This window comes from Varanus komodoensis, unplaced genomic scaffold (assembly GCF_004798865.1).
Source record: "Varanus komodoensis strain SLA01 unplaced genomic scaffold, ASM479886v1 scaffold1, whole genome shotgun sequence".
Lineage (NCBI taxonomy): Eukaryota > Metazoa > Chordata > Lepidosauria > Squamata > Varanidae > Varanus > Varanus komodoensis.
In genome coordinates this window covers 79,059,706-79,081,249 of record NW_025335268.1, presented here as the reverse complement: position 1 = coordinate 79,081,249, position 21,544 = coordinate 79,059,706, and the positions used below count along the sequence as shown (strand labels likewise).

At 40.2% G+C, this 21,544-nt stretch overlaps 2 protein-coding genes across 4 annotated transcripts in view; one reads left to right on the top strand and one right to left on the bottom strand.

Annotated features, from left to right (window-relative positions):
• Positions 1 to 21,544, bottom strand: part of ARHGAP6 (Rho GTPase activating protein 6) — a 269,620-nt gene that overhangs the window by 79,376 nt on the left and 168,700 nt on the right. The gene's annotated exons all lie outside the window — the stretch shown is intronic.
• Positions 16,204 to 21,366, top strand: AMELX (amelogenin X-linked). The gene is made up of 4 exons (XM_044432262.1): positions 16,204 to 17,002; positions 17,640 to 17,678; positions 19,202 to 19,246; positions 20,599 to 21,366. The coding sequence occupies exons 1-4, from the start codon at positions 16,940 to 16,942 to the stop codon at positions 21,118 to 21,120; spliced, it is 669 nt and encodes a 222-aa protein (XP_044288197.1). The 5' UTR covers positions 16,204 to 16,939; the 3' UTR covers positions 21,121 to 21,366.

Sequence of the window (21,544 nt, the reverse complement as noted above, 5' to 3'; positions counted from 1 at the left end):
TTTACATTCCAGCTCAAGTCGACCTATAAGCACTGAGAGTCATTCCTAAACAATAAGTTCTTGTGGCTAAAGAGTTCAGTAAAGTAAGAAATTAGCTTCACAAGTTCAATAGCTCTGAGAAGGAGAAATATATGCAGATCATCACTTCAGATAGCACTGAGCCACACTTCCTCCTGAAACCCTGCAGAGCCTCCGTCAATCAAAATTGTAGGCAACCTGTGGTCACCAGAACAAACATAACCAGTGATGAGAGTCAGAACATCTGAAGAGTTATAGGCTGACTCTGTCCCTTGGTGCAGACAATGCAGGGCTGGATGGTTTGACCCAGCTTCTGAAGACAATTTTAATGGTAAAGGAGAAAGAAAAAATTATCTGATCAACAGCAGACCCATGGACAACATTGCACATTTAAAGGTTCTCCCCATTATCATATTCTTCATCTTTCCAATGTGATTCAATGGTTCATCTTCTGTAATGCCTGAACAGTCTTGGCTTAAAGCATGCAGCAAACACCCATCTAGAATGAGATCAGTCATAACCATCTAGCCATGTTTTCAGATATGTGACTGACCTTCAAACATTACAAGCAAGATAACACCCATGGTGGCAATTTAGAGGAATATATCTTCTTTTTGACATGGTAAATGGCCTCACAGTTAGGTGGCGCCTCCGGACAGTATGCACCTACTTTTTTCAGTGACTTCTGTTACAATATTGCTTTGGTTTATCCACTTTATCCAAACAAGCTGCCTATTCTACTTTACCCCCATCTATACACACCTGTTATAAAAAGCCATGGTACCTAAAAGGCTATCTTCAAAGGCATATCACTGTCTTCACCACTGTCTTCATGGACAGTGGTAATCAAACAACTTTCAGTTTGGATTAACTAAGATCCTCATATATGGAAAAAAAAAAGTATATACTGCTAGACTCATATAAGCTTCACAGAGGCATTTGGATTGCCACTGTTGGACTAAGTGCAGACAAGCCATTTAGGGAGAGAACTAAACATCTGAGGGCGGATGAGAGTTTCAGTTGACTGTGTGCCCCCCACAAGAAGTTCTGCTTCCAAAAATGTTATCTGTTGACACAACATTTGTTGCAATTTTGTCGTATGCTGCTACCCTCAGTTCCCATTCAGATGAGACAAAAGGAAAAATAAACACCAGGAAGCAAGACTCAGTAAGTACTTTTTATGATGCAGCAAAGCCTGAAGAATTAATTGCTGGAAGGTATGACATTGGCCCCTGACATAGATGGTAAGGAAGACACAGAGAAAGACACAGAAAATTAGACAGTCATGGATAAGATGACCTTCAGTTATTATGCCTAAGAACGAAAAGGAACCTCTGCATTCACAGGCAACAGGACTCCTCATGGATGAAAATCAGGAGGGAAAAACTACAAGGAAAGCCCATAAATTTCACACTTATTTATTTACAGTAGTTATATCCCAGTCCTCCACTGCATTTTGCAGTGCTGAGGGCAGCTTGCAGCCGTCTAGAATCCAGAAGAGATTAATTAACAACAAAAATAACCAGCAGTTTAAAACCAAAGGGGCAGCTGTAAAATTATCCTCATCCCGGCAAACTAAATACCTGTCAGAACAGAAGCAGAAACTTTGGCAGGTGGTGAAAAGAAAAGAGAATGGGGCAACTGATCTCTGGAGGTGTAGATTTCCAAATTCTAAGCCACAGTCACAGAAAATGCTTTCTTCTGTATCCCAATCAGTGGTGTTTCAATCACTGATGAGACAAGAAGATGAGCTTGCCCAGCAGACCTTGGAGCAAGCAAGCTGATATCCTGGGCTCAAGTCATTTAGGGCTTTAAAGGTAACCACAAACATTTTGGTTGTGCCAGGAAAGGAATAGGCACCCTGGGCAGCTGCTTTATGTTAGGTATAATATCTCCAGGATAAACATCCACTACTAGCTCCTAGCTGAGCAGATCAGGGGACGTTGCCCCAGCTTGTCTAGGAACTATTGGAAACAAGCAACCAGAAAGTGAACAAACAGGGAAAGCAAATAGAAGTTTGGAGGCAACGTTTGGCAGGGGAGATGAAGAGGAAGGTTCCTAAGTTTTTTTCCCTTAGCTTTCCTCTCCCTGCCCTTGTCTTCTTCCTTCTACACACTCTCATTTACTGTTAAGATTCTGTTGTTAACCTTCAAGGGAAGACAAGAGAAAGCACTGGTAGTTACAATAGGCCCAGCAAGCTAGAATCAAAAAGGTAGCAGAAAGAATTGAACCTAGAAGATTCCCCAGTAGTGGAGAACAGCAAGGTCTGTGCAATGTTTGTTTTTCTGCCTGAGGTCAACATGGCCTACATGTGTACCAGGTGCAAGCTAGTGGCCCTGCTAGAAGAAAGGTGAGAGCACTAGAGCAGCAAGTGTCTACCTGGAAGGGAAAAAGAGGTGAAGAATTTTTAGTCAGAGCAGTGGAACTACAACAACTAACTGTAGTACAGATAAAAGTACAACAGCAAGCTGAGGAAGAAAGGGAGAATCCTGAGAGAAGAGAAAATGAAGTGGAAACTCCCTGAAAAAGGGTGACCGGAACAGAAGAACTAGAAGAAACTCAACACCAGTGAAGGTAGTGGAACTATGGAACTGCTAACTGGTTTCAGTTACTTGAGGATGAGACCGGAGGGCAGCCTGCAATGGAAGAATTACAAGTCATCCTGTGCAACACTAAGCAAGAGGCTAAAGGTTTACCGAGTAGTAGCAATGATACAAAGGCTTGCACCAACAAGAAAAGAAGACTCCCTGAAACACAAAAGAATGGAAACACATGTATGTTGTGAAGACTCATGGCTTTGTCAGGCATACTGGTTCCCTGAGGAAGAGATTAGTGATATCGAACTGAATGGCACCAAAAGCTCATACAGCCTACAGACACACATCCCTTCCTTCTTGAGAACAAATGACACTGCCAAGCAAAGCTTTGAAGAAAACATATCAGACTTTGAAGCCTGAAGGAGGAAAGTCATGAACTTTGGGGCCCAGATAGTCTTCTCTTAAATCCTTTCAGTTCTTGGAAGAAAAATAGACAAGGAAAGATAATTTCCCCAAGCAAATTCTTGGCTACAAAGGTGGTGTCAGTGTAAGAGCTTTGGATTCTGGGACCATAGACTTCACTTCCTGGAAGATGGGCTGCTGGACTGCTGATTGCACTTTACACATATTGGAAAAAATGTTTTTGGCCACAGCATGATGGAATTTATCAGGAAGGCTTTAAACCGAATCCTACAGGGGATGAAGAAGGATACTTGGGTGTAACAACAGACAAAGCTTTATGCACCACAACAAAGAGAACCGCTCTAATAGTGACCAATAATAGCCTTCTAAAATGGAGGAAGAAAGCTAGAGTATAAAGCACATAGTCTTTGATGTCAATATACTAATGCTCAGAGTATTGGAAACAAACAGCATGAACTTGAACTCTTAATACAGGAGGGTGAATACAATCTAATAGATATAACTGAAACTTGGTGGGATATTCCATGACTGGAATTTCACAATAGAAGGATTTAACTTGTTCAAGAAGAAGAAAAGGAAGGGAGACAGAGTCACTCTATATGTTAAAGATACATATCTCTGCACAGAAATACAGAAGGATGAGCTTAGTCGTTCCATTGAGAACATCTGGTTTACTATATATAGAACAAGGAATAAAAGGAAAACAGAGGTTGGAGTCTATTACTGACCACCCAGTCAAGGAGAAGACAAGGATGAAACTTTTGAAAAAACAAATTGCAAGAGGTTCAGGGGAGTATGATGTCATACTTATGGGGAACTTTGATTTCCCTGATAAATTATGCCAAGCACGGCCTCATCAAGAAATTCTTCATGTGTGCTGTTGATAACCACCTCCTACGGAAAGTAGAGGGAGGTTCTAGAGGAACAGCTATCCTTGACTTGAGTCCAACCAACAGGGAAGACAGTTATGGGAACTCTGGATGAAAGTAACCATGCCATACTTGAATTCTTGATTCTAAAAGAAGCAAAAGTCTAGTGCAGCCAAACCTCAGATTTTAGGAAGTCAATTTTTATAAACTCAAAATAATGATCAGTAAAGTCTCATGGCAAGTGACTCTAATGGAAAAAGGAGTCCAAAATGGGTGGGATTTTTTAAAAAAGGAAATTCTAAAGACACAATTACAAAAAAAAAAAAAAAAAATCCAACGAGGAAAAAGGGTAGAAGAGAGCAGAAGAAGCCCATGTGACTTCGCAAAACATACAGATGATCTAAAAACATGATAGGACATGTATAGGAAGTGGAGAGAAAGCCAGGCTATGAAAGAGGAATAGAGGCAGGTAGCCTGGAATTATGGGGATGGCATCAGGAAGGCTAAAGCTAGAACTAAACTGAGGTTAGGCAGGGATGCAAAAAGCAACAAGGACACTTTCTTCAGATATGTCCATACTAAAATAGGAAAGGAATTGGATCTTCTGCTACTCATTGTGGGTGGCAACATGACAACAGGTGACAAAGAATAGGCAGAAGTGCTGAATTCCTACTTTGGTTCAGTCTTCTCCCAACAGAGGATCTCTGACCTTACTGACAAAAGAGAAGTACAAGCTGAAGAAACAGTATGACAGCTAAAGAAATATAGGAAAATGGTAAAGAACCATCTAATTGGGTTGAATGAGTTATAATCTCCAGGGCCAGATGATCTCTATCTTAGAGACATTCGGAGCTAGGAGAAGAACTCTCGAATCACTGTCTATAATCTTTGAGAAATCATGGATGACATGGAAAGTGTCAGATGACTAAGAGCTAATTTTGTATCCATCTTTAAGAAAGGAAAAAAAGAACTTAAAAACCAGTCAAAAAGAGAACCAGACTGTCTGACATCAATCCCTGGGAAAATTCTGGAGTTGATCATAAAGCAGTCAGTCTGCAAACACCTTGAAAAAATGCAATGATTGCAAGAAGCCAAGTTGGATTTGTCAAGAACAAATCCTGCCACACTCATGTGTTTCATTTTTGACTGATAGGAATGCTGTGGAGATAATTCTATCTTGACTTCAGCACATCTTTGGACAAAGTGCCCCTGATACCCTGATTAGCAAGCTAACTAAATGTGGGCTAGATAGAACAATGATCAAGAGGATCCACAGTTGGCTACAGATTTGAATTCAAAGAGTGCTCATCAACAGCACCTTCTTAAACTGGGGGCAGGTAACAAGTGGGGTACTCCAGGGTTTAGTCCTGGACCCAGGGTTCAACATGTCTATTAATGCTTTGCATGAAGAAATACAGGGAATGAAGATAACATAAAATGGGTGGGATTGTTAATACTCTGCAAGACAGAGACAAGATTCAGTGAGCTTTTGATAGGTTGGAGTTCTGGGCAGAAAACACCAGAATGAAATTCAGTATGGACAAATGCCACTTTCTGCAACTAGGAAAAAGAAGGCAAACACATAGTTACAAGAAGGCTAATACTTGATTCAACAGTCTGCGAGTGAGAAGGATCTTGAAATTGTTGTAGATCACAAGCTGAATATGAATCAACAATGTAAAATCTATTCGATACCCATGTTAAAGTTTTTTCTTTTGTAATAGCCAATAATTAAGTCAAAGCTGTAGCTATAACATTGATAGAGTAATAATAATTACTGACAGTTTGTGTAACTTCTGGCACTTAGTGCTATATGTAATTTTTTTGTGAGAGGTCTCCTGGTATCTTTTTTTTTCTTTTACAAGTTACTTTTTCTTGGTTTTTTTCTCCTTTATGTATAAAAAATTAAAAATGATATAAAAAGTGATATGGCTGCAAAAAGGGTAAATGCTATTTTAGGCTACATTAATAGACGTATCACTTCCAAAGCATGTGAAGTATTAGTTTCTCTTTACTCAGCACTGATTGGGCCTCATCTGGAGTACTGGGAGACAAGGTAACAGAGGTGAGATAGAATAATACTCTTCAAGAACTTGAATGGAGGCCAGGATCATTTCTTGATCATTCCAAAGCGCATGAAGTTAAAGGAAGCCAGGTTCCAGCTGAACATCAGGCCAGACTTCCAAACTGTTAGAACAGTATGGCAATGGAACCAATTACCCATGAAGATTCTGGCTCTCCCATACTAGAGGCATTCAAATGTAAGTGGACAGCCATATGAAAGGGATGGAGAGAGATGGAGTCCTGCACTGAGTAGGAGGTTGGACCTGATGGCCCTCTGGCCTCTTACAATTCCACTATTCTATGAATCGACTGTCTTCCCTCCTATATTCTGGACCAATTGAAGGTTTTGGACACTCTTCAAAAAGTAACACTGTGCTGAGCACATTGCAGCTTCCAGGGGCATTTGGCTAGCTCTTCATTTCTCTCTAGAAGTCCTGCTAAAATAATGGAAAATTACCGCAACTGTTTTTAAAGTTGTTGTTGTTGTTATTATTTTAAATATGAGTTTCCATGCAAATCAAAAGGAGCACAAGATTCAGTATGCAACTGATTATTGTATTTGGACTTTGTCACATTTGGATTGATGCTTTCCATGAGGGGTTTTTCCCTAGAAATCTAAAGCAACTAAGCCCTATAATTAGCAATTCAAGTCCCTTGTAGAACTGCCATGAACTATTGTCTTTCAGCATATTTCTTGCCCTCAACTTGCAATATGGGGAGAATTGACTGCATTTACATCAGCACCACATTTTCTTTCTGTTATTGCAGTTTAAAAACAAAACTGTTTAAAAGCACACTTTTTACATGAAATAAGATCTGCAGTGAGCACAAGGTCCTCTCTGGTACATTTTATTTTGTGCACACATGCTGTTGGCCAAGCTTAGCTATGCCAAAATCCTCAATGTCTCCCTTGTTTTCTATTGGTTGATTTCATTTCCAGCTTGGGACAGGGAAAGTGTAAAAGAATTCTAAAGGAAACTTAAGTTTCATGGCCAGATGACTGAGTTACTCTTAATTATCTCTTATCTCTAAGATTTCACTATGGGCATGAAATTACACAGTAACATCAAGGGGGAAGAAAAGTACTAAGGGCAAAAACTAAGCAGACTAAACTTGACAGAATGGTGGGTGGTTGTTGTTGGGTTTTTTTGCCCCAAGATCTGAAAGCCCATATAAAATGGTATTTTCACATATTTGCTCTATAGCTTTTAATATTCTTACATTTTGCCAACTATCAGGTACATCCTTAAGGCTACAGTGCTATGGCGCCAGGATCTCTACCTCCAAGATTGGAAATGGATTTTTAGCCTCAGAGGATGGGATCTGATCTTGTGTGGGATCCTCACTCCACACAAGGATGTGTGTGTGTCCACTCTGATGTCAGGGAGAGGCAAAGGTGTGGTGCTGGCAGGTCTGAGAAAGCACCAGGATCTAAAGGCAAGCCTGGTCTATCACTATGGTTCCAGCACTGGGAAAGATTTTGACCTGCTAGTTTAAAGCAGTTTCATGGTTTAAAAAAAATAAGAAAACATCCAAGGGGAAAGTGGCAAAGACTATTCTCTCTCATTCCCATCCTGCTAGCTAGAGCCAGACAAGGCTAGGGAAATGGTCTGACACAATAGGCTTGCCTGCCTGTAATCTTTCAATGGTTACATTAAATGCACTTCAGCACGGGTTGTGGACTTTACCTATCTTAAGCTACAAAATGGATAAAAAGCCATATAATACTTTCGCATAGCAGTAACAATTATGGTAGAGTAGTTATGTTGTCAAATAAGCAAACATTTTTCAGACTCAGTATGTTTACTATTCAATTAAATCCTGCATAATTGGGTGCCATGTCTGATTATGTATTATAATCCTTATCTACTGGACCCACCCATTTAGGAAAATTCCATTCCATAGAAACAATCACTTTTGCCCAAATAGTTGAGGAAGATTATGTTCAATCCAGTAAGCTCAGCTCAGTGGAATGTGTGTATCTAAATGTGCATGTGTATGTTTGCGCATGCACTCATGGTTGGCTCATAAAGGTATTCCAATTTTGCAGCCAATGTGGATCTACACTGATCAGCCCTTTGAGAACAAATTAGAGGAAAAAGTGACCAAGTGCTTTGTGTTCCAGCTTACACAGAAACATAAATAAATCACTATTCTAGTTTTTGTAGAATTCTCTCCTCCCCCCACCCCCACATACACACACACAGGCTGAGAATGTGCAGAGTTTGCCATGCTGAAGCTGGTAGGGACATGAAACCAATAAGGGGCTCTGTATGTTTTGCTTTTGAATACGATTTACACAGAAACATAGAAAAGCCCCGCTGGATTAGACCAAAGGTTCATCTAGCCCAGCAACAGGATTGCTGAAGCAGAATGTGTGCAAGACCTTTGCTGCCGTATATGCAGGCATGCCACCTCCAGGAGTCACAGGTAGGAAGTCTGTTTCCATGAACCTGTCCAAGCCCTTTTAGATTTCTAGATTTCTGTCCACTGCTACTTCCCATGGCACTGCATTCCATAATTTAACTATGTGTTGTGCAATGAAGTATTTTTTCTGGTCTGTACTAAACCTTACCATAGTGAGCTTCATAGGATGACCCCAGGTTTGACTGCTGTGGGAGAGGAAGAAAAATGTCTCCCTCTCATTTTTTTTTCAAATCTGTGCACAATTTTAAACACTTCTGTCATGTGTCCTCTTACCCTTTTTCCTGAGCTGAACAGTCCCACTTTTTACATCTACTCCTCATGGAAGAGATGTCCCAGCCTCTTGATCATTTTTGTTGTCGTTTTCTACTTTCCTTCCAATTCAGTAATGTCCTTATTCAGTTGAAGAACTGTACACAATTAAACTGAACTGTGATGCATGTGTTCCAAGACTCCCCATTTTTCCAGAATATACCTGATCTTCTCTTCAGGACCTTGAAGCATTGTTAAAAGGCTGGCCAACAAGAAACCTAGTTTGAATACCTTCCTCTGCACAATGTAATTTATCTTCAAATGCTACTGAAGAAAGTCTGGTATTATTTGTAAATGGCAACATGAAACCCTACCATAGTGGCTGATTCTAATGAATTGAATTGAATTCCACTATACCACAACACTATACCACAGTGGTTGTGTAATAAAAAAAACAGGGCTCTGGGGTATTTTCCAGCTGATAAAGCTGGCTCTCCTGTTGATGTCCTGGTCGATTCATGGAATAGGGAGATGATCAGGGCAATCAATACGATCGCTTCTAAGCGCCCCCTCCCTGCTCGGCACCATGGTATACGCCTGAGTTGCGGGGAATGAAGCAGGTTGGGAGACAGCTAGAGCACTAGTGGAGGAAATCTTGGGACGAATCTGACCAAACACACGCGCTCATTATCGAGCCTATGCTGTGGCGGTGAGGGTGGTGAAGTGGCAGTTCTTCTCCATTTCCATTGCTTCCTCACAGTGCCGTCCAGTGGAGCTTTTTCCGAATAGTGTGAGGCCTAACACACACTGGCCAAGAAAATGATGTGGTTGCACCTTTGGCAGCCTGCTGTGATGACCTTGCCCAACACTTCAAGGAAAAAATCGTTCAGATTCGCCGTGATCTGGATTCCACAGTTGATACTGTTCCAGTACGGGAAGTGTCCAGACCTCCGTCTGGTCCATCTTTAATGGATGAGTTTCAGTTATTGCAGCCTGATGATGTGGACAAGGTGCTTGGGATGGTACGTCCGACCACCTGTTTTCTTGAGCCTTGCCCTTCCTGGCTACTTAAGGGGCTAGGTACAGCATTGGTCCCTGGGTCCAGGAGGTTATTAATGGCTCACTGAGGGAGGGCCAGGTCCCAGCCCCCTAGAAGGAGGCGATGATCCAGCCTGTGGCTGAAGAAGGCATCCCTGGACCCAGAGGTGGCCACCAACTTTAGACTGGTGGCCAATATTCCGTTTTTGGGCAAACAGTGGGTCATGGTGGGACAACTCCGGACACTCTTGGATGAAACTGATTATCTAGACCCATTTCACTCTGGCTTCAGACCCGGTTCTGGTACTGAATCTGTCTTGGTCGCCCTGTATGATGACCTGAACTGAACCAGTGCCTGGCCGAGGTAATGGGCTGGATGAGGGCCAATAAACTGAGCCTCAATCCAGATCAGACGGAAGTCCTGTTGGTGGGCAGTGCAGGTCTGCAGCTAGGTAATTTTGACCCAGTTCTGGATGGGGTAGCATTCCCTCTAAAGGACAGGGTCCGCAGCTTGGGAGTACTCCTTGACTCAGAGCTGTCACTGGAGTTCCAGGTGGCAGTGGTGGCAAGGAGTGCTTTCCTACAACTTTGACTGATCCATCAGCTGCGTCCTTACCTGGATGAGCACTCCCTAGCAACAGTGATACATGCTCTGGTAACTTCCTGCTTGGATTACTGCAACGCGCTCTATGTGGGGCTGCTCCTGAAAACGGTCTGGATACTGCAACTGGTACAGAATAGAGCTGCCAGGCTGCTGACGGGGACCAGCCATTACTCTCAAATAATGCCAGTCCTCTACCAGCTCCACTGGCTTCCAGTTGAAGTCCAGGCCCAATTCAAGGTGCTGGTTTTGACCTATAAAGCCCTAAATGGCTTGGGACCAGGATACCTGAAGGAACGTCTCCTTCCTTATATACCCTCATGCCCCTTAAGATCTATGGGAGAAGACCTGCTCTGGGAACCCTCTCTAAGAGAGGTGAAAAGGTCATCAATTTGGAGTAGGGCTTTCTCTGCTGTGGTGCCCAGACTCTGGAATGTACTTCCCAGAGAGATATGCCTGGCACCAAGTTTATACTCTTCTCAGCACCACACCAAAACCTTTTTATTTAAACAGTATTTTAAAATTTAACAGCTTTTAAGTTTTGTCGCTCTGTTTGTTTTGTGATTGTTTTGTCCTGTTTTATTATTTATTGAAATTGTTGTTTTTGTTTTTAAATATTGTAAGCCTAGGACGGCATACAAAAGCCTTTAATAAATAAATAAATAAATCTTGAATGATGCAGTGTTTTGTTTTTACAAACACTTGCCTCACATAGGCTATGCTAATTTTGCTAGCATCTCTTAAAAAGTGTTCTTGATAGTTGTCACTGATATGTAGAGTAAGTAGGGTTGGGAATGATTATGTGCTGTGGTCTTCAAAAGCTTCAAGACAATGCAGCTTACTTAGCTACACACCCTCATTCACAGAAATCATTAATCCAGAATACCAACTTATCTCAGCCTCTATACTTGCAATCACACAGAAGTAGTTGAATGCATAAGCATGTACAGAAAGGTTGACCACCCACAGAGGGTAAAACAGGGAGTGTTGATGCATTAAGAGTACATACAATTCTGCGCATGCTGAGTGCATGCTGGCTCTGTTATAGGCCTTTTTCTGTCCAAACCTGTTTAGGATTGTACAAATCCATACTAAGTAATCCCTGGTATGTGCATTTATAGCAGTCAGGAAAAAAACTTTTTAGTCTTCAGCAATGTTTCATGCTATACTCAATCCTTCAAACTATATTTTGAAGCCTTTGGCTTTGTCCCAGTCCTCTCCCCTCGTTCTCCTCTGCAAAAATGGGCCCCATGCCTGTAAATCTATTGTTTTAAGTTACTTTTCTGCCATGGATTCAGGTTTTGTCTTTTTGAAAGTTACGCTCTGTGATTTTCAGCACTTCAATTTGTAGGCCGATAGTCACACTGACAAAGGGAGGGTTTTGTTGATTCTTCTCATTAATTTCTGTGCTGTGGATTAACTGACTGGGTTTGGCTTCTCTCTCACACTCAACAATCCCTTTCCTGAAGTTGGACTCATACAGCTGAACCAGAAGGAGGTAGTTTGGAATTACGAAGTCACTGCACAGACTCAATGGCTAGCCTTAGGTTACATAGTTCCCTGTGCACCAGAGCTTCTCAGTTAATGAGGCAAATATCTTTTAGTAGAGGGACAGGCAACATTTTGGATCAATGGGCAAATCTGGAAATGTTAGAAACTTGACCCAGCCATAAAACCATGTCATGGGTGGCCATGGCTATTTACAAAGGACAAGGAAGCATTCGTGAGGAATTAAGATGGCAGCAGGCAGAGGCTGCCATGTTCTCTAGCGATCCCAGCTGCAAGTAGGAAAGCATCCCTAAAGCAATAGGAAGTATCAAGAGCTGTATGTCCAGTCATCATAAACAAGCAAAAATGTTGATGACAACTATTGTAAAATTTTATAACCTTCTAAGAATCAAAGGATTTACTATTAAATATGTGTATTTTCCAGGATAACCCATGAGACTTTTTAAAATCCCTTATGAATACCAGAGAAGGTTCTTTGCTGATTATATAGTCACTTAATATGGACAAGCAATTTTCACTCTATGTTTTTGTCATAAGTTAACCACCTCCCACCCTAAATGTTAATCATGTGCATCATTCTTGCTTAGTCAAGGAAGTTTCCCCGACATCTAATTACTAAATTCCTTCTACTGCTTGAAATTACAAGCTTAACAGATAGTATGACTAGCGTTTCTTGCTTTATTGGTACTTTTCTAAACAGGGGAAAAAGCAAGCTTGGCATATAGCTTTCCACATTATGCTTGTGTTAAAGAAACCAAAATGTAATTTTCTGTATTTCATTGTAAGCAAGCAAGCATATTTATCTTATTTACATCAGTCAGAAAATCTGAATTGTGTGTAAATTACAGACTTTGATATGTTAACAAATGTCAGCATGACAACATATAACAAATACATTCAAAAAGAGTGTGCCCTTAAAAGGATGGGACCTCAAGCATTTTAAAATATTACCCAAGTCATTTTTGAGGCTTCTGCATTCAACTGCAAAACTTTCTGAGATTTCATGTGAGATTTCGTCTGAGCTGGCCAATGAGTGCTCAACTTTTAGCATCCCTTTGTCCTAAACATATGATTATGTATGCATTTGGATGCATGCTTCACTGATAACAAGGGAGCTTCAGCAAGCATGTTCAACATGGCAGATCCAAATCTTTTTGGATATTAATGTGATTCCACAGTGCTTTGTTCAAACCCATGATTCTAATTTCTGTAAAAATTCTATGAATGTTATATGATAGCTTTTGACCAAATTTAAGTTATATGGAGCTAGATACATGTAATACAATGCATGATCCCCCATCCCATATGTAGTTTGAATCCGATCACAAGATGCGGCTAGCAGACTGCAACACCTCCCTATTTACAGCACAGTACCTAATACCCACATATTTAGGCCTTTGTTCACCTGCTTATGTGAGCAGCTAAGGCCAACCCAAACCATCAAAAGTGCCTATATCATATCAAAAGTTATATAAATATATCATGAGATTCTTATTTTCCTGCCTATTACAGCAATCCATACTACATGACTCACATGCACTATTAATTACTGGGAAAGGGATAATCTGCTGGGCTTCTACTTCCATGCTAAACAAAGAGAAGTAGTGATATAAGGCAGCCTTCCCCAACCTGGTAGCCTTCAGAGGCATTTGTACCACAACTCCAGAATTCCCACCCAGCAGGGCCATCGACTGGGAATTCTGGGTGTCGCCATCCAGATGTGTCTGGAAGGTACAAGGTTGGGAAAGGCTGATATAAGGAAGGGATGGAAACAGTCCAAAAAGAAAGAGACTGAAGAAAGACTGGATTTCAGCTAAACCTTTGGTAGTAAACAGAGAAAAGAGTATGCATTACATTACAAGAGCCAGAGGTTAGCTGGCACATGGCTAAGGAAAGGGGAAAGTAACTGATGAGTAACAGGAAGAACCAGGTGTTCTTGTGATGGAGTTTTGAGAGAAAAGGAAGGCTAACAAAGAAAGGAAAAGACAGAATGCAATCATGGTTACAAATGCTTTTTTCTAAGTAAAAGAGCTATGCCCTTTCTGAATTAACAGGAAAAAAGATGCTCATTTAAGTTGTGCGTAGTGATTTGAGTTCTGTAGCTTCAAAGTTTAAATATTCCCATGGATATCCCCTACCATGAATTTTTTAAACATATAATACAAGTTTAAAAAGTCCATTCACTGCTTCAACATAAATCTTCCCAAGGCATAAAGGCAGCTAAATGTTCAGTGGACCAAACTTTGGTCCAAGTGTGAGAGTCCAAGTGTGAATGGCAAGCGACAACAGAACCCAAAGTCCAATAGCAAATTCAAGTTGCAGTCACAGAACAGGCCAAGGTCAGGCAGCGTACATATGCATCATGCAGGACAAAGACATGATCAGGAAGAAGCCAAGGGTCAAGAACCAGGAAGACAAACAGAGGTGCAGGTACGTTGCAGCAGATAACTGGGAAGGGCTCAAGAGGAGAGAAGGTGCGACAACCAAGGCTAGGTAACAGGGTGGCAAAGTGGGGCATGGCATGGCACAATTCAGCAAAGCAAGACTTGATGATGCAGTCAGGCAAAGCAGAATGCACCAAAGCAGGATATGGCAAGGCATGGCAGGAACCAGATGCATCAAGTTATCAGGAAAGGTACAGATCTGCATTCTAGGCAAGACAGCACGGAAGGACATGGGAGAGCAGGAACCAGATGCAAGGAAAGACCCACATCTAGCGGGGAGACTTGCATTGCCAAGGCAACATAGCAAAGGCCAGGCCAGATGCAGGCACTACAGCAAACAGGAAGACCTGTGCCTCTGGGGCAAGTTGTGGAACGAAGAACTTTCTTTTTTACAGCTTTTCCCCCAGGACTTTCAGCTGGCACAGAGAGATCCAGCAGGGTCTGGGACCAATTTTGGGAGGCAGATGTTCTGATTCTGGCCAACAGTTGGAACCCTAAAGTAGTCCAGTTCCTGGTAGGATATGAGAATTGTGAAAAGAGTAATATTACTGACTTGTTGGTAAATTTCCTTTTTTCCCAAGCAGCAGTTCCCAAATGGATGGCCCTGAACTGTTGTGGATTATGTTCTCCATTATTCCTAGTCACCATCTATGCTGGCCCAGATTGCAATCCACATATTAAGACTATTTTCTAGGGCCTGACCTTCATAATTGTTTGCCACCCCTCCCCAAGTAATTCAGAGTATCATAGTAAGAGGAGATTCAGCTATTAAGTGCTTCGGCCTTTATAATTTGACTGGGAAAGCCTGTGGAAGTTAGAAGAGGACAATAATAAGGCTTGATTTTTATTTTATTTTTAAAAGAAATAAATGGCAATTTGATGAGATGGATCAAATTGCCAGTAAACTCAAGTAGGATGATCTGAAACTACTGCAAACTTTCACAAGCATTACAGGCAATTTGGAGATGCAAAATAATATGTCTTTCCAAGCCATGCATGCATGCATAATGAAAGACTGTACACTTTAATCACAATATTCATTCCCAGGTATGATCTGATGTCTGAAAAAGTATGATACAACAGGATCAGGAAAAAAATACACTTTTATTCTGATTGGCTGTTGTATGTGGGAAAACTATTTAAATATGAGCCAAAGTAAGAAAAGTCCTTAAACTACCAAGATTGCTGGAGCAAAGCACATATCAAGAATCCAACAAGAACTTCCAAAAGGTAAATATATGCATCGTTTCAGTTATCTATTGATTATTTTACATGAAACTCATGTTTTCTTTTCCAAATGACAGAAAATATTTGGCTTTTCTTGAGCATTTATGTGCTATGCTTTTCTTCAAAGTCCCTATAAACTTGAAATTAAAGATGTCATAATGCAAGAGTTTTCAAGATCTTCTGAAGAAAGGCTATTAACATAACTTAGATCCCTTGTTATACCAGCAGTTCTCAATATTTGGTTTAAAAATTACTTTGATTAAGCCCTTACCACAGATATAATTTCTTCTTCATGATCATGTAAGTTTCAAATCAAAGCTCTAAACTTGTTGGTGTTTTCCAATTAACATTCTGGCTCATTTCTTTTTTTAGTTAACCAATCAACTGACTGTTTGATTAAATAGGTGATAGAAGAATTAAGATGAAACTCATTTTGAGTCCAAGCAAGTCTATAATTTAGATGAAAACCTAGAGACTCTGGGGGTTGTAGGGTGATTTGCACTGAAAGGAAATAGAGTGGTTTAAATACAAATGTGGAAAACTATGTTCAAATGCACCTAGTCAGTTCCCTAATTCCACTCTTCTCTAACTTCTACCCTGATAGTATAAGCCTGTCATCCATATAGTTTTGGATGACGTGTTGCTTCTTTGCCATAACTTCCCCCATCCTGCCACTGGTAGGACTGCTCTGTTAATCAGTTAAGGATAAGCCATTTTCAACTCACTGTTTACTGAAAATTTTCTTAGTTGGATAGCCTACTGGCAATTCATAAGTTATATATGCATTAATATTGATTTCAATGAAGTTCTGTCAGAATTAGCTGCTTGCACTACACCACTAGAAATATAAACTATCTGCTAGGATGTTTTTTTGTGGGGAATCAGAAAAATGTCATTGTTAACGTTCTGTTTCCATCCGATATGCGACAGATGGAGGGTCTGGAGGAGGTACTAGCTCCACTGAGTAAATGTAAGACAAATTTTAGATATGCAATTAAATGCTTAGTTAATGATATCAATTGATAAAAGCCTACTGCAATGTTCTTTTCCCCACCCTCCACAATATACTCGTGTGTGTGTGACCATGTATAAAAAGAATAGTTTGCTGCACTGAGGAAAGACACCAACAAATGAATCATGGCACTAGTCCAATGTTAAACCAGACAAGATGGGCAAGGCTACAGCAAATGATGCTAAACAAAATTTAGGATGATCAGGAGTTATTTAAGTGATCATATTAACCCAAAGTTATGACCTATGCGCCTGGACTGTCACCACCACAAAGCAAACGACTTTAAGGCCCATTATTTGTTTCAGTAGAATAAACTGCTCTGCCTAATTCTTCCCCTGAGGTAAAGGGGACAGTGACTGGATTATATCCAAAGGAATTAACATTCAACAGAAACAAAGTAGCTCAGCTTACATCTTAAAAAGTTGGTTTAACAAAGAGCAGATATTAATTATGTACATTGTATGCTTTGACTTGACCTATCAAAGGGAAAAAGAATTCTCTTTATCATTACAGGACGTGTGATGAGAAAAATGGAGATCTGGACTTTGGTTATGTGCCTCTTAAGTATAACATGTGCTATTCCAGTAAGTGCTAATTCCAAATAATAGTTAAGAATTAATATTTAATGACAGGTGAAGCTGTACAGCATCCTTACAATGCAAACTAAGGTGCACATTTAAAGTACTTTTGATGTTCACATGGAGAGTGATCCTACGTATCACAGGATATGTTGGATTCTCAGATCTGAGGTCAGCAACAAAGCCCCCATTTGTTGCCAGTGCAGAAAGGACCATGCTGGTTGCCCCCGAGGCTGGAAAATCAACCCTGGAGATGGGGTTAAGCAGCATTAGGGGGGGCAGGAAGACAAGACTGGGACTGCTAGGGCTCGAGCTCTCCTTACGGTACTCGAACCTCTTTCCCGCTCCCTGAAAGTGCCTGTTTAGCTGAAATGGAGAAGAAGGGGCAGGGACCAAGGATCACCTCTGCCACCCCACCTCTTCTGCATTGCATCTCATCAGCCTCTCAGTTCACGGAAAATGCAACGGATGGGACTGATTGCACCCTTAAAACAATTGACTTTGGGGTTTCAAATTAATGCTAATGCTTGCAACCATCTCAAATGCTCCAACCATCCAAAGTCACAGTTAAAACGATAAAGGAAGGTGGATGATTAATTAAATTGTCTGGATGAAAACTTGTAATTTTCTTCCTCTTTCACAGCTGCCACAGCATCCTGGTTATATCAATTTCAGTTATGAGGTAAGGTTGGAAATGTAGTGTTTCACTTATATTTTTCACATTTAAATTAAAGCAGAATAAAAAAAATCATGATTCAAAGCTTACAGCACTGAATCTGCCAGTTTGTGTGAAATGCCAGTACTTTTAAACAACAGTGGTAGAAAGAGTCAAGTAGTCAATATTTTCAGGTGAAAGACCATTATTTAGAAGGCCATTATTCTATATGCTGACAAGTAAGACTTTATTAATAGAGTAGAAGAAAAAGTAAAGGTAGCAGAGAAATGGATTTAGGTGGATAGAAAAATAAACAGTGTTATTCGGCAATTTTAATCAGGGTGAATTTGATTTATATCAGTATGATTAGATTTAAATCATGGTTTTCTGCATAATTTGCATGCATGCCTGTCTTACCAGCAGGTAGAGGAACTTCATTAAAATATTCTCAAACTGAATCTCTTTTAGTGGCCTGCTGCCATTACAAATTTCTCATCCAGGGAAAAATATGATAAACCTTGGACAATACACAAAAAGATCAAAAAGCCTGTGGAGTATTCTGCTCAAAAGGGTATTCTGCTTGCCCCTCCCTCCTTCCAGTTAAGCTTTTTGTGCAGATCTTTTCCACTTCCAACAGTCTTCTTCTATTCATTGAACTTTTTGAAACTTAGCACTTAAGAGGTAAGGAGTTGATCCTGTGTACATAGATTTGCAAAGGAATAATGGGGTTTTTTCAACCCTGTATATTTTGTAACTTTTTTGCTGTGAAGAGGCATGTGATCTCTGCAGACACAAATTCACAGTTCTGAGAACTATAAAACCAAGCATCTGTAATAATATCTCCTAGACTGAAAAACTGTCCAATAATCTTACAGAAACCTCTGGAAAAGCGTGACATTTACCAATAAATGTGAACACTGCATGAATATAAAACCTCATGCTACGTAATTAAAAGCTAATCCTTATTTCGTGATAAATAACCTTTGGACTATAATGTATCTTAAACAGAAAACTTTCTTTAGATAATTTTCCTCAAAAGCATTTTATTTTTAAAAATTCCAATTTAAATAAAAAATCTAATTCAAATTTTTAAAATCTGATTTTTTTACTTTTAAAAAATAATTGATTTTTATCCACCCATATAGATGTGTATATTACTGAACAAATAGCCAATAAAATTAAATGCTTAGCTATATGTACTTTAAGTATTTCCTGATTTCAATAGAAAGAGAGACTTACTCGTAATATAGTAAAAACCAACCTACCACTTCCTTTGAAATGAAAATCTAGTCAAACTTCCCAGGAACATACATCTGGGAATACTGATTTTGTGTAATTCACTGGAAATGTAATTTATGAAAACCATTTATTTATGAAAGACATAGGAAGAATGGGATTGGAATGTTTCTAAATGACCTTTAGAATGACCAATGCATTTTCTATCAGGACATGTCACTCTGAAAACTAACATATTTTATACAAAGCAATTTATTTAAAATGCTTGTTACAGGATACTCAGAAATATCTCTGTTGATTTTGTATCCTCTAAGGTAATGACACCTTTAAAATGGTACCAGAGCCTAATTGGGCATCAGGTATGTTCCCTATGACCTTGTCACTCAAAAGAAACTGCATTTATAAATCCCACTGGTGCCAAATATTGCAACAAAACTCACACAGTTATTACAATTCTACACAGCTCTGGTTGTTTAAAATGCCCTAAAGTCTGGTCATTTTGTTGGTATAGCTTTCAGAAGTAAGTATGTGCTGTTCATTTGAACCAGGTTGTCGCTTGTCACACAGAAACAAGCTCTATGGAACTCATATCTACCTTAATGTTTCTCTATACATAGAGCTACAGAGACATTAAGAGAAGATTTGTTGAAGTAAAGAAGAATTAGAACAAAGCAATAGCCAACTGTTATTCTGTAGCAAAAGGGGGCTTAACAGCTGTTTATTTAAATGCATGCCCTGGTCTGAAGTCAGGATATGGTTGGTTGGTAGGTAAATAGATCAGGGTCTTTTCTGTGCCAGCCCCTAACCACAGAATTCCCTCTCTAAGCAGGTTGTATTTGCATTTCTTGCCTAGCTTCAGATGGGCTGTAAATACTTTGTTTAGGTTGGGTTGGATGGTTTTTCTTTCATTCTGCTCTCTGCTTTTTTTTAAAGATTATTGTGTTCTTACTTTGATTTGCTTTGAGATTCACTTTGTAAGTTCTATATTGCCTTGGGGATCTCTGGAGAGCAAGATAAAACACAGATAACAAATGTAAAGCAAAAATTAAGTACATGCAGAACAAACAGAACTTTATTAGGCGGAACAGAATTATAACATATTGCCTCAAATCCAGCAGGAAACTGAGACTGCCTTCCACTTAGCGAAAGTGCGGCCGTCCTTTAAAAAAAAAAAAAAATCCAGGTGGCATAATTGTTTTTTGTTCCAAGCCTGCAGAGGCCACTCCAGCTCAAGTTTCGTTTTGAGTTCCTGAGCCTGCCCTTAAAAGAGGGTCAGAGGCTCTGATGTGAGACTTGAGCTACATCTTATTTGAAGTTATTTTCTCTTGCTGTTCCATCTACATTGAACTTCCTGCTGCTGAGACAGTAGATGTAAGGGTTGGAAAAATGACCTTGTCACCATGTATGGCAAAGCACAAAAACGATACAGCAGAAAGAGAAGGAGGGACCAAACTTAGGATTGTTGCAATTATGAGAGGACCAAGCAGTTACTCTGTCTGTATGCAGATCTGGTAGAAAGCTATTCCCTAGTCCACAGTTGCTGTACTAACATGTCTTAACATCCATGGACCCCATGTGGTGTTTTTAGAATATCATAAGATACAGATATTTGCTCAGCAATATCTTAGAGTAGCCACTATGGTGACACTTTTGCTGATTTTTAGTCATTCTATTAGAACCTCTGCTAACAGATCTTCCTTCTTCTTGTTAGTATCCACGCTATGGCTATGAGCCCATGGGAGGATGGATGCACCACACTTCAGGGCCAATGCTCCACCAAACTCATTTTCAAGGGCTCCATCCAATGCATCCACCTCTCCACCAAATGCAGCCACAGCAGCCATCTCTGAATCCACAGATGCAGCAACCTGGGCATAGCCCATTCGTGCCAATGACTGGGCAAAGCAACGTAATACCACACTATCAACCGGCTCATGCAGGACCAGCCCAACATCCCCTCCCACCACATGCAGGAGAGCACCCAATGCAGCCCCCGCAACCAGGGAACCCAAATCATCCCATTTATCCCCAGCAACCAGGGAATCCCAGCCAGCCAATGTATCCAATTCAGCCACTGCCTCCATTAATCCCAGATACACCTCTTGAATCGTGGCCAGTTGACAAGACTAAGCAAGAAGAAGTGGTAAGGGAGCATTCATGTAATCTTATACTTTTATTTTATAATAGCCTACTTGTACATGATATGCAAAGTGTGTGGCCTCCAGAACTTTAGAAAGTGCATCCTTTCTAAAGGTCTTCCAGTTCTTCCTTTAGATATATAGAAGCATTGAAAAATCAGACCCTATATATTATCCAGATGTATCAAGTGGCACATTCCTGGTTTACCACTCTGAGATGCATCTCAAAAAAATTACCACGATTAATTGTCTTTGGCAAAACAAGAATGGTTCAGCATCTTGAAAGTCTGCTAGCTTACTGTTGCAGAATCTTCCAGGGACATCCTGAAAGTTGCACAGACTTTTACCCATATGAAATGGGCACACTGAAGTTGCCTTATTAACCAGGATCATTAAAAGATAACATCATTACTCTTTATCTGTAAAACTAGGCAAAGGTGAAATTGTGCCTCCAAATTCTTTTCCCAACTAACTACCATACTGTTAATGCTGCTGGAGTTAAATTTCACACACAATTTT

Excerpts from the sequence above, each read along its gene's own strand:
- AMELX (XM_044432262.1), top strand. The coding sequence starts at position 16,940 with ATGAGAAAAATGGAGATCTGGACTTTGGTTATGTGCCTCTTAAGTATA. Across the intron at positions 17,679-19,201 it reads ATATCAATTTCAGTTATGAG|GTAATGACACCTTTAAAATG; the intron begins GTAAGGTTGGAA and ends GTATCCTCTAAG. Across the intron at positions 19,247-20,598 it reads AGAGCCTAATTGGGCATCAG|TATCCACGCTATGGCTATGA; the intron begins GTATGTTCCCTA and ends TCTTCTTGTTAG.